Source organism: Asterias amurensis, chromosome 21, assembly GCF_032118995.1.
Source record: "Asterias amurensis chromosome 21, ASM3211899v1".
NCBI lineage: Eukaryota > Metazoa > Echinodermata > Asteroidea > Forcipulatida > Asteriidae > Asterias > Asterias amurensis.
Window position 1 is genome coordinate 2,829,607 of NC_092668.1, and position 13,998 is coordinate 2,843,604.

The 13,998-nt window shown below is 39.8% G+C and overlaps 1 protein-coding gene across 1 annotated transcript; it reads left to right on the forward strand.

Annotated features, from left to right (window-relative positions):
* The first annotated feature begins 2,176 nt into the window (after positions 1-2,176).
* Positions 2,177-7,822, forward strand: LOC139953196 (mitotic spindle assembly checkpoint protein MAD2A-like). The gene is made up of 5 exons (XM_071952653.1): positions 2,177-2,326; positions 3,428-3,574; positions 4,044-4,164; positions 4,855-4,958; positions 5,846-7,822. Exons 1-5 carry the CDS (start codon positions 2,248-2,250, stop codon positions 6,013-6,015), a joined length of 621 nt encoding a protein of 206 aa, XP_071808754.1. The 5' UTR covers positions 2,177-2,247; the 3' UTR covers positions 6,016-7,822.
* Positions 7,823-13,998: the final 6,176 nt, after the last annotated feature.

The following is a 13,998-nucleotide window of genomic DNA, read 5'->3' on the forward strand; positions in this document are numbered from 1 at the left end:
CCTCGTCGTTTATTTTTTTATTTTATTTATTTTAGGGAAGTTGAATTTCCATGGTGGTTCGGTGGAGGTATAGATAAAAAAAAAAAAAACAGTCTGCGCTGTTGTTTAACACTAAAGAGCAAAAGCTCAAGCCAATATTTTACACCCCGCCCCTTCTGGCTAAAATATTATATTTGTTTGGTATTCACAAAAACCCTTGTTAACTCGCCAATCCCCCTGGCTAAATGCATATCATCATTAAACCAATGTTCCTCACAAGCCCCCCGTGTTGATTCGCAATTAATTGGAGAGACGAGCTGCATCGAATGATTATTTTCTTTATAAAGAATGTCTATATCCTCAGTTAAAAAGAACAATCAGCAAACCGGTCGTTATCTTTATCAGCAATCACATCTCAGTATTCCGTCCGCAATGTTTGTACTCCACTATTAACCGGTCGTTTTCTTCGGGAAGTCGGGGCTAGTTGAGGCTAGCTTCACGCCAGGTCCAATTTACGGTGAGATGCAGAGCTAGTAAGATTTGGCCCCGTAGAAAGACCCGCTATAATCTTCCGACGCACGAGAAACGTATCTAAACGAACAGATGGACAATCGAACGTTAAAAACCCCCGACTCTTTTAAAACACTCGCCACAAAAGATGACGATTTAGCGGCAAGATTAAGCCAGCAACGTGTATGTAAACCATGTAGACATGGGACCGCGGGGTATGTCTCACTGAGAGTCGCACCAGTTTTTAGCCCCCGTGGCCAGCTTAGTGAATATCTGACTCGCTAATCGAAAATTAATTTGGCCCTTTTTTTTCTTTCTAGGGGCGAACCACTAAATTAACACAAAATGCTTACAGATGGTTGACGCGTACTTTTCCCCATTACCTATCTGTGTGTTTCTATTTCAAAAGTAATTACCGATTTCAAGTGTCAACATTTCAAGTGTTTGATTTCGTGCCCAGTCTAGATTTTCGTTCTCTTTACGGGGTCTTTGCGTTACAAAAAACGAACGTTGAGGGCGCTGTGTAATACATACTATCTGATGATCAAAAAACGATCAAATCTATAGCCTGTTGCTGACAAAGACAGAGCAGGATCTCGGTTCCGTGTACAAGTGTGATTAATAGGCCCGATCTAAAGCTCCCAAAGTCGGCTTTGTGAGTCGCTGTTTTGGAAGAACGGCAAGAAGAGACTGTCATCGCGCTTTAGTCATTGTGGATGGGCAATATTATTATTAGTGGATGGTCAACAGAAACTTTAATATTTTCAAACTGGTTTTCTTCAAAAATCTAGCCAAAGACGGTCTTAATTGATTACAGTGGGGTCTGACACATCTATGATGACACAAAAATAATGTAGGCCTACTAGTGTCAGCAGATTTAAAATAAATTAATTAAGAGCATCATAGACTTTTTGTATTGGTTTGCTGACAAAACAGTTGCTGGCAGTGTAAGCACTTTATGTGCCCTCCTTTATTTTACTAAATTTTTATTTTATTTTATTTTAACTTGTGTATTTTAAAACCATATTGCTATTTCTGCTCTGTTTTTATCCTGCATTTGAATGTTTTTGGCTGTACAGCGCTTTGAAACAGTGTTAAAGCGCTTTATAAATGCATTTTAGTAATGTAATCCATCTTATACATGTCCGATAATTCCTTAAACAACCTAATGCTCACTTTCAGGTCTTTTTGCCATGTATTCAAAAAAGTAGTGCTGGCCTAAAAAGCCTTACGCTTCTCACAGCCCAATGAAACTGCCATTGCGAACTTTTACCAAGCTACGGCGCTGGGGGACGAGCGAACCTTTTTACTTGCACTTTGTACATACATTACTTACGCACCCCTGCACCACTCATGGACAAGAAGTCCTCGGCATTACATCCAGACTTATGGATTCCACCGAGTACCAAAGTAGAAGAGCAGAAGTTGTAAAAAGTGTCAGTAAAATTTTAAAGTTTCGTCGTGCAGGTGCCCTTTTTTAATTGAGGAAAAACTGCCGGGCCCCATTACCTGATGCACGACAACCCGAAGTATCGCCTGTTGGGTAACAACAGAGGGCGCAAAACGCACTGGTTCACCGATTGTATTTCTTGTTCTAGTTCGGTCGACCCCGCGTGTATGAAACCAACGATAACGTGTACGTTCACTACCGTGATGTGTGCTGGAAGTATATGTTGCACACCCAGACGTCCTATACTCAGTACGTACAACTTTTACATCATGGGATCTAACTGATACTCGCTCAGAGAAATTGAAAAAATGGCGGCAACACAGCAAGCAACGAAGGCTCAAACTATCACTTTGTCAGGCTCCAGTGAAAAGGTGTCTGAGTTTTTTTGTAAGTTGTTGGATTTATTTGAAAGAAAAAACCTTCTTTGTCACAATATATTTTGAAAATGTTGATAAATTCACTAGGATAATCAGGTCAATCCAATATTCAATCACCTCCATCCATGGATGGACCATGTTGTTACTTTTGTTTGACACACGTCTCACTCAGTCATACTATTGTCACTGTCAGTGTCACTGTCAGTCACGCCTAGCAAGATTAGTTAGTGTGACCATGGAGGAATAAGTGTGACTGTGTGAGTGAGTGAGAGAGTCACTTCATTGACAGTTTGTGACACGTGTGTGTCAGCTGAGTTTATTGGCCCACTTTCTGTTAAGTCGTGCATGATTTAATGTGTAGACATAGACCAAGTGACTGGAGCGCTGTAGTGTACTCCTTTTAAACAAATTTTTTTAAAAGGAGTACAGCGCCCCAGTCACTGGGTCTTGTGTAGACAAGACTGTAGGGCCAAGGGTTGGACTCGTTTTACACGTAGTAATTCGAGTAAATTGTTTCCAACGAAAAATGAACTTAAAATGGAATGGTAACTTTTAGTTTTACTTCTAAGTTCTATTCTAGAAACTATAAAAAGGCTCCCCCGTGAGCCTTATACAGTTATAGTTTCTAGAAGTAGGTAACTTTTAACTAAAAAAATCAGCAACTAAAATACAACAAGACAAGAGACCCCAATCGCACAGAACTCCCAATAAACACTAATTACGCAGTGACGTTTCAGATTTTGTTCCAACTAAAAGTTGCATAATGCTTGATGCTGGAACCTTATAAATGTATAAAATTCAAGAATGCCTGTGTTCTACGCACAAAATGTTATTGACGCTTGACTTGATAACAAAACAATTCAAATTACATGCAACTCTTTTATCTTTTTTGTCTTTTTTTTTTTTTTTTTTTTTGGGGGGGGGGGGGGGAGAGTTTTGAGTGTGGAATGGAGTCTCTAAGACTCTATCCACCTCCCCTTCTAGTTTCACCACTGACAACAAACTGGTCCCACTGACCAGTAACTGAAACATTAAAGGAAATACCCATCACGAGGCAAAAATAACATTTCACTGTCTGTATTCCTCGTTTGTTTTCTCTCTCCATTTACAGTGTACGGAATCAATAGTTTGCTGTTTCAGAGAGGCATCTATCCTCCAGAAACCTTCACAAGGAAACAGAAGTATGGCCTAACACTTCTAGTCTCAACAGAGAAAGCATTACAGGACTATCTTGATAATGTATTGAGGCAACTCAATGGTAAATATGGGTTGCAAATTTGGACACGCACATGAGCCAGCAAACTGTTGAAATGACAAACTGTCTCATAGGTGCAGTGCATCTATGCTTCAAGACATTTAGCAATTTCAACAGTTTGTTTTTAAAGCTTTGCCGGATAAAATGGATTTATAAACATTTGTGAAAGGCTAATGTACACATGCAGCAGACCAGTTCAGTCTGGGGTGGAGGGGGGTTAGTTGACATTGGGTCATCTTTACTATTTGTTTTTCAGGGAAGGAAAGTGACTGTTTCATTGACTCATTTCTGAGTTACACATCTCGTAATAACTGTTCAAAAAACCACATGCATGTATAACCCCACAATCCCAAAACAAATCTCCCAGATAATCACAGACTATGGTTTTAAATAATTTAAGACTTGTAACTGTACATGTTTTACAAAAAAACCTCCATTTTCATATTGCATTGTTTACTTTGTTGGTTTGCAGACTGGCTGAATAAGAAGACTGTGCAGAAAGTAGTCGTTGTAATTGCCGAAGTAGACTCTGGCGAGGTAAAGGAAAGATGGCAGTTTGACATCCAGTGTGACAAAACTATGACAGATGAAAGGCAAGTTGTATTAAACAATAAAAATGAAATTTTGACCCTAGCAAAGTCTTTCTTAAAGCCTAAAATGAGAAACCTGATTTAGCTGTTGCAAACTGCTTTCCAACCAAAAGGACCCATGGTATAAACGCCAAAAATAGTAAATGGCCTGGCGTTTCTGTAGTATCCTTGCACTACACTAACACTGATAGAGCTACCCAAATCTATACCTCATCAACATTCCAATATCATGATCCAACTAATGAATAATGCATATGGAGACCACCACCACATACAGTGAAACAGTAGCCCACTGATAAGCGTATATCTTACATTGTATGTGTACTATAAGTAAGACATGTGCGAGACACTACAAACCAAGCAAGCATCAAGGCAACAGCTCTTGTAGAACTCAAGACATTACAGTTTCGACCCTAGCAAAGGCTTTCTTACCATTCCGAAGACCTTGTTTTTTTAAATTCAGCGTGCTTCGGCCAAATATTCAAAATGTTGGGTCCAGAATGTTTTGAGTAATCCTGGGGAGAACCCTTCAGTTAACTTAGCAAGGCGTTTTCTTACCGACGGGCCTTTCAGACCCAATGTTTTCACATGCAACACCAAAAAGCACACAGAGAAGTTTAGCGTTCCAATTGTGGCAAAAAACACCATTATTTAAATTTGATAATTTTTTTATTGTTTATTTGCTGCATACAGTCAACCAAGAGAAAAGACAGACAAGGATATTAATGCAGGTATCCGAGCAGTGATGACTCAAATTACAGCAACAGTCACTTTCCTTCCTCTTCTAGCTAATCCATGTAAGTAAAAAAAAAACGTTCATTCCTTAAAGACACTGGATACTATTGGTAATTGTCAAAGACCAGTCCTCTCACTTGGTGTATCTCAACATATGCACAAAATAACAAACCTGTGAACATTTGTTTGTTATTTTATGCATGTTGAGATACACCAAGTGAGAAGACTGATCTTTGACAATTACCATTAGTGTCCAGTGTCTTTAAGCTGCAACTATTCCAGAGAAATTGTCAAATTACATGACAGTAAAGATAGTTTGATATTGGACATTGGACAGTCACACGTAGGTTTGTACAGTGTCCAATATTGATGTACAAGGTAGACATTCACTGCACAAACCTATTTCAATGTCCAATGTCCAATATTGGTGTAAAATGTAGACATTCACTCTACAAATCTACGTAAATGTCCAACGTCTAAAATAAAGAATATTAATTTTGCTTTTTACCCATATACACCGATGTGTTTTAGCACTGTATACTCAGTACTTACCTGAGTTCTGTGAAAAAAATCACAGGCATACTAATCGGGTGGGATTTGAACCCACGACCGGTGGTCTAGTTAGTATGACACTGCTCTAGAATTGCAATGGTCATGGGTTCGAATCCCAACCGAGTAATATGCCTGTGATTTTTGTCACAGAACTTGGGCAAGTACTGAGTATACAGTGCCAACACACAACGGTGTATATGGGTTAAAACCAAAATTAATAGTCTAAAATCAAATTAACTATACCGCCATTCAATTGACAGGGTTTCTGCAGATCATTAAAAGTATTTAAAAGTCATAAATAGAACTATCAAAATTTTAATATTCCCTCTATCAAATTCATGGTTAAAAATCCTTCCACTTAATTAACCTTTCACCTTTAACCTCTGACCAAAACTAGGTACATTCAACATCCTGATCTACACCGACAAAAATCTGTCCATGCCGGAACAGTGGGAGGAATCTGGACCATCACTCGTTGCCAACTCACAGGAAGTGAAGTTAAGATCGTTCACGACCTCCATTCACAAGGTAGAGGGTGCAGTGTCGTACAGGGTTGACGACATATAAAATGGACTTTAAGAGGGGAGCACCAAAACATTTGTTTCACAAAACTGTTCTTAGAGTCCTATTAAATACATGCAAGGCCTAATTTCATGGCACTGGTTCTCATGCAATGGGGGACTTTTGGGACGCTAGGTGGCAGCAGACTTAAGCCCAGTTTGTACTTCCTGCGAATGCGATACAAATTATGGCGTCACAAATTCGCAGCAAATAGTTCGTATCAGTTGCCCTGTGCGGAAACATTCGCTGCGAAAACAGCCATGTGGCATCGCATTCGCAAGAAGTATGAACTGGGCTTAAGATTGTTCTTAGAGTCTTATTAAATACAGATAGGGCCCAATTTCCAGTCTTCTTTGACAATAAGGTGTCTAGTGCCTAAAAGGTGATTGAGGTCATTATAGAAAAAGTCAATGCCCTATTTAATTCCAAAGTAAACAAATGTAAATACATGTACATATACTATATTGTAGTATCTGGGCTCGGTGTCACAAATTTTTAAGGTTGGTCAAAAGGCGAGTTTGGGTGATTAGTAAAATATGATGTAACAATGTAGATCACCCTTGCAACAGTGTAAGATCAATCTCAAATTTGAGTGAAATCGAACCCAGGAGAGTACATCCAAATACGTAAAAAAGCCAAATTAGTATTAATTATAGGGGCTGTGTCGTCATGATGAAAGCATGTCTGTGGCTGATACATGAAATAGTGAATGCGAATGGGGCACTCACTCTCAGCCCGTATGCTGTCCAGTCTCCATAGATTTGATGTGAAGGGAGGGCAAGCGCCTGCAGTAAGTGGGTGAGAGCTATGTGCACCCACAGGCCTACTTGGATCATGATAACACAAACACTTAAGAGTATTAAAGGAACACGTTGCCTTGGATCCGTCGAGTTGGTCTTTGAAAAGTGTTTGTAACTGTTTGTTATAAAATAGTTATAGTTAGAAAGACGTTTTAAAAGTAGTATACAATGATCCACACACATTTGCCTCGAAATTGCATGGTTTTCCTTTTACTTTGCGAACTAACAGGGTGGCCATTTATGGGAGTCAAATGCGAACTAATGGCTGGGTGTTTGTGTGGATCATTAAATTCTACTTTTAAAACATCTTTCTAATCATATGCATTTTATAACAAATGGTTACAAACGCTTTTCAAAGACCAACTCAACTGATCCAAGTCAACGTGAACTGTTCCTTAAACAAATCTGCGCAATGTCATATGCTGTTAATACCAATGTAAAATTAGTCAAGTATTACATAACTATGCACTGTACATGTACATGCCTGAAATTCTGTTTCTCGGGGGGGGGGGGGGGGGGGCACTTCCATTGGAAAATCTTCAAGTCTATGGGAATTTGGGAAACTTTTTAAGGGCACCAATGCCAGGGGCATTAAAGGTAGTGGCCTCTGTGTAATTCCAGGCCTACATGTACATCTATATCAGCATCAAAATATTTTAATTGTCAGCTAATTCCTCAGCATAATGCCAGCTAGTCTTGGTTCCTGCTTTTTTTAGCTTGCCTTTTTTCATCAGCATTTGTATATTCAAAATTTGGACAGTGTTTAAAGTTTCACCAACAGTGCCTATTATGCAAGGCACTAATTTGGGATTGCTTTTATATAACGGGCGCGTACTCTTTCAGGCCTTTAGGGGCAACTCTACGTATGAGGAAAATGTAAATTTGTACAAGAACCTTGCACAGGGCACTACAACAAAAGCACAGGGCACAGCACAGGGCACTATCCAGCAAAAGCACAGGGCACCACGGTTATTGCTGTGGATGCCGTTTAAAGTTTCACCAACAGTGCCAGTTAAACAAAGCACTGATTTGGGATTGCTTTTATATGAGGGGCACATACTCTTTCAGGCACTACAACAAAAGCACAGGGCACTAGCCAGCAAAAGCACAGGGCACTAGCCAGCAAAAAAGCACAGGGCACCAGGGTTATTGCTGTGGATGCCGTACTTCAAAGCCTACCACTTTATTTACATTTATGCTATTTTAAAGAATTTTAAGACGTCAGGTTGAAGGTAGATTACATCATTTACAGATTGATTAAAGCATTTCCAAGTAAGCACAACATAAGTATTGTTCCCAAGTAGCCAGGGAAATCGTTTACCAGGTGATATTTCGTTTTAAAGAAAAATGCAATTTTGTATCGCTAAGTGACGGTCAATCGACCATCATTGCACATGCGAGTGATGCAAGTTTTTATACAAGAAGATCTGTCGGACAGCTTGAAATCGTCACAAAGTTGCTCTTAATTTCTAAAGCAGTCACAGATGCACAATTGTACACAGGTTGATGGAAATTAACAACGATGTAATTTTCCTTAATCACAATACATTTACATTTACATGTAGTGGATGTACATTATAATGTAAGGTTCATTAGAAAGGCATTTATCTTCGGTTGTGAGAAGGAGACGTATTCCTCCAATGGTTGGTGAGTTGTTTGGATTCTATTCAAGCATCAACATGTATTTATAAACTAAATTTTGTGAAAATGTGTTGTATCCTGGCTGAGTAGTCAAGGGCACTGAACTCAAAATCTTATTTCTAGTCGGCAGAAAGTGGGTTTCAGTCCTGGTCATAGCTATTGTGTCGTTGCACAAGTTACTTTACCATAATTAAGGTGGGACATTGTAGGTCCCATGTTCTTGGACTGGAAAATGTTTTGGAGATTCTATTTGAGCATTACTCAAACTCATAGTGTTTGTAGTCAGCAGAGTCTGGGTTCCAGTCCTGGTCATGGCTATTGTGTCCTTGCACAAGATACTTTACCATAATTAAGGTGGGACATTGTAGGTCCCATGTTCTTGGACTGGAAAATGTTTTGGAGATTCTATTTGAGCATTACTCAAACTCATAGTGTTTGTAGTCAGCAGAGTCTGGGTTCCAGTCCTGGTCATGGCTATTGTGTCCTTGCACAAGATACTTAACATAAGTCAGGTGGGACAGTGCATGTCCTACGATGTTCTTGAATTGGTTTTGGTACTGTAAGTAAAATAACCCAGAACACTTTTGGCGGAAGAGCAGGTGTTGACCCCTAGTGTTTCTGGTTCGAATAGCATTAGTAAGCACCCCTATTTGAATACAGGTAACTCAGGCTTGCAAGCTACAAACAGTGATTAAGTTCACCTATAAGGCATCCTTGGTTTCATTACTTTAAACAATAATAATAATACTTTAACTGTTATTTGCTTCGTTTCTTTATTTGAAAATGTTGTATACATAGATCCTATTGCAGGTTGCAGCTAGCATTAAGCGATTGTAAATAAATAAATAAAAATCGTTATTTGTCAAGTATGATTGTGATGTGCACATGTTTTACCATGGTTGTTTTGTTCATTTAACTTGCTGACTTTTAGAAGTTCTCATTTTGTCTTAGCCCATTCAGTCTTGGTTGTTGACCCCCAAATGTTTTATTTTTTCACACCACTATTAGTTCTATACACACATTTATATGTGTGAAAGATACATGCAATGATGCCCTCTAAAGCTTGGGGCCTTGGTTCATACTTCATGTGAAGCAAATTTGTCGTGAATTTGACAGCACAACCCTCCTTTCACAGCGATATTCGCAAGTGAGTCGAGCAGTGAATTATGCTGTGAATTATTCGCTGCGAATTTGTGACGACAACATTCGCTTCGCATTCACAGGAAGTATGAACCAGGCTTTATCATGTATACCTCCATGTAAGGGAATGTCTGTGTACTTTTCACAAGAAAATAAACTTGAATTTAAGGGTTATCATTTTATATTGTTAAATGATAAAAGGCCAATAGTTGATCAACCATGGAGCAAGGGGTAAAGCTTTTCCCTTCAGTTATTTAATGGTTTACCCCATCATGATCATACCTCCATGGTTTACCTCAAAGTCAAATTACCACAATCACAAGGGGCAATATATATTCTAAAGCAAGGGGAGCCGTTGTAGTTTCTAGAAGTAGAAAGCAAGGTAGGAAGGAAACATAAAGTAAGCAGCAGTGTGATGATCAAGATGATAGTTCCAAAGGGCCACCACAATCGTCGTCCCTGCCGAGGAATCTAAACAACTCCCCGGTCAGAAAGACGCAACCATGGTGGCCCCAGGAGGCGGCCCTACCGAACCTCAAGCACCGGGTGACCGGTGACTGCGAGGGCCGCTGCCGGTAGTTCCATTCCCGGAGCCGGTGGTTTGTCCTGCAGTAGAAACTACAGAGGGTTACGAAGTAAGCGTTGTTCACAAGAAGTTCTATTTCTATCCACGACAACACACCCTTCCAATCCGTCATTTTGGCATGAAAGCCGCAAAAACGGCGGAAAACTGGTGCGGACCGATGGCACTCCGAAAGGCTGTCGATGACGCTTTACACATTGCACCACGTATTTATACACATTTTCTGACTACGTTCCTTTAGCTGGTACACTGCCCCTGTACATGTTTGCAACAAGTCTAAGAGATCCAAAGGACACCAGGGGAAACAAGTGCAGCGTTATAAATAGCACAAGCTTAATATAGTGTATGACGTAATTGCTTTAGAGGAAATTAGGTAGACTCGTTACCGCAGCAACAACCAAGCAAGATCGTGTCTATTAGACTCGTCCAGTCTTTGTGCAGATTTGGTTGTGCATAGAGCACACATCACAATTATCAGCGTTTCAAATAGTATTGAACACGGCAGATAAAAGCCAGAATCAATTGGTGTAATACATGTACAACAGGAATACTCTCAATGCACGAACTCAACTAATCGACCCCTTACGTTTGTTTGCGTTATTTGCACTGTGTGGTTGACCGACTGGGACTTGTCTATGAGCGGACCTTGCATCCAGATTTCGGAGTGTGGTGCAATTTCTGACAGCATAAACTTCGCAATGTTGTGCAATACAACTTTGTACAATTAAAGCAACACTGACTTACAAAACCCAAACCAAATCCATTAATAAAACAAAATCACTATCCAGGTCTTGAACAGAGACTTGACAAAACATTATAGACATTATTAAAGAGTATTAGTTACTCCTCCATGATTAGAGATGGTACCAGCATGCAGTATCAAAGAGGCCATACTCATAAAAAAAATTCTCCCTGAATACAGCAAAAGTCACAATATTGAACTGGATGCCCGCACAAAAGCTCACAATTTCCGAGTTTGCTGCATGTAATCAAATTTAAGACACCCCTGTTGGTGCATGGTTGTTACTCAACAGTTTATCACGCAGAAACCGCTAAAGCACAGGGCAGCACAGGGCACCACAGTAATGGACCCTTCCCATGAAATATGCTAATTACATTCACGCATGCGTACAGACCCTGTTGGTTGGCAAACACCATAGAGTTGTGCACTAAGCAGACGCGCAATCGCGTGTGCGTCACGCACCCATTAGCCGTGTACAAAACAGCGCGATTTTCCCTCATTTTTCCAACCAAAACGTTAGTGCGCACGCGCCATGTGCAATTTACATATTTCATGGGAAGGGTCTATTACTGTGGATGCCGTACTTCAAAGCCTACCACTTTATTTACATTTATGCTATTTTAAAGAATTTTTAAGACGTCAGGTTGAAGGTAGATTACATCATTTACAGATTGATTAAAGCATTTCCAAGTAAGCACAACATAAGTATTGTTCCCAAGTAGCCAGGGAAATCGTTTACCAGGTGATATTTCGTTTTAAATCAAAATGCAATTTTGTATCGCTAAGTGACGGTCAATCGACCATCATTGCACATGCGAGTGATGCAAGTTTTTATACAATAAGATCTGTCAGACAGCTTGAAATCGTCACAAAGTTGCTCTTAATTTCTAAAGCAGTCACAGATGCACAATTGTACACAGGTTGATGGAAATTAACAACGATGTAATTTTCCTTAATCACAATACATTTACATTTACATGTAGTGGATGTACATTATAATGTAAGGTTCATTAGAACGGCATTTATCTTCGGTTGTGAGAAGGAGACGTATTCCTCCAATGGTTGGTGAGTTGTTTGGATTCTATTCAAGCATCAACATATGTTTATAAACTAAATTTTTGTGAAAATGTGTTGTATCCTGGCTGAGTAGTCAAGGGCACTGAACTCAAAATCTTATTTCTAGTCGGCAGAAAGTGGGTTTCAGTCCTGGTCATAGCTATTGTGTCGTTGCACAAGTTACTTTACCATAATTAAGGTGGGACATTGTAGGTCCCATGTTCTTGGACTGGAAAATGTTTTGGAGATTCTATTTGAGCATTACTCAAACTCATAGTGTTTGTAGTCAGCAGAGTCTGGGTTCCAGTCCTGGTCATGGCTATTGTGTCCTTGCACAAGATACTTTACCATAATTAAGGTGGGACATTGTAGGTCCCATGTTCTTGGACTGGAAAATGTTTTGGAGATTCTATTTGAGCATTACTCAAACTCATAGTGTTTGTAGTCAGCAGAGTCTGGGTTCCAGTCCTGGTCATGGCTATTGTGTCCTTGCACAAGATACTTAACATAAGTCAGGTGGGACAGTGCATGTCCTACGATGTTTTTGAATTGGTTTTGGTACTGTAAGTAAAATAACCCAGAACACTTTTGGCGGAAGAGCAGGTGTTGACCCCCAGTGTTTCTGGTTCGAATAGCATTAGTAAGCACCCCTATTTGAATACAGGTAACTCAGGCTTGCAAGCTACAAACAGTGATCAAGTTCACCTATAAGGCATCCTTGGTTTCATTACTTGAAACAATAATAATAATACTTTAACTGTTATTTGCTTCGTTTCTTTATTTGAAAATGTTGTATACATAGATCCTATTGCAGGTTGCAGCTAGCATTAAGCGATTGTAAATAAATAAAATAAAAATCGTTATTTGTTAAGTATGATTGTGATGTGCACATGTTTTACCATGGTTGTTTTGTTCATTTAGCTTGCTGACTTTTAGAAGTAGTTCTCATTTTGTCTTAGCCCATTCAGTCTTGGTTGTTGACCCCCAATTTTTTTATTTTTTCACACCACTATTAGTTCTATACACACATTTATATGTGTGAAAGATACATGCAATGATGCCCTCTAAAGCTTGGGGCCTTGGTTCATACTTCATGCGAATGCGAAGAGAATTTGTCGTGAATATGACGTCACAACCCTCCTTTCGCAGCGATATTCGCAAGTGAGTCGAGCAGAGTTGAACTGCTGCGAATTATTCGTTGCGAATTTGTGACGACAACATTCGCTTCTCATTCACAGGAAGTATGAACCAGGCTTTATCATGTATACCTCCATGGTATAAGGGAATGTCTGTGTAATTTTTCACAAGAAAAAAAAACCATGAACTTAAGTGTTTATCATTTTATATTGTTATAACAATATAAAATGATAAAAGGCCAATAGTTGATCAACCATGGAGCAAGGGGTAAAGCTTTTCCCTTCAGTTATTTAATGGTTTACCCATCATGATCATACCTCCATGGTTTACCTCAAAGTCAAATTACCACAATCACAAGGGGCAATATATATTCTAAAGCAAGGGGAGCCGTTATAACTTCTAGAAGTATAAAGCAAGGAGGAAGGAAACATAAAGTAAGCAGCTGTGTGATGATCAAGATGATAGTTCCAAAGGGCCACCACAATCGTCGTCCCTGCCGAGGAATCTAAACAACTCCCCGGTCAGAAAGACGCAACCATGGTGGCCCCAGGAGGCGGCCCTACCGAACCTCAAGCACCGGGTGATCGGTGACTGCGAGGCCGCTGCCGGTAGTACCATTCCCGGAGCCGGTGGTTTGTCCCTGCAGTAGAAACTACAGAGGGTTACGAAGTAAGCGTTGTTCACAAGAAGTTCTATTTCTATCCTAGTTGCGATATCGCAACTATTTCTATCCACGACAACACACCCTTCCAATCCGTCATTTTGGCATGAAAGCCGCAAAAACGGCGGAAAACTGGTGCGGACCGATGGCACTCCGAAAGGCTGTCGATGACGCTTCACACATTGCACCACGTATTTATACACATTTTCTGATTACGTTCCTTTAGCTG

Excerpts from the sequence above, each read along its gene's own strand:
- LOC139953196 (XM_071952653.1), top strand. The coding sequence starts at position 2,248 with ATGGCGGCAACACAGCAAGCAACGAAGGCTCAAACTATCACTTTGTCA. Across the intron at positions 2,327-3,427 it reads AAAGGTGTCTGAGTTTTTTT|TGTACGGAATCAATAGTTTG; the intron begins GTAAGTTGTTGG and ends CTCCATTTACAG. Across the intron at positions 4,165-4,854 it reads AAAACTATGACAGATGAAAG|TCAACCAAGAGAAAAGACAG; the intron begins GCAAGTTGTATT and ends TGCTGCATACAG.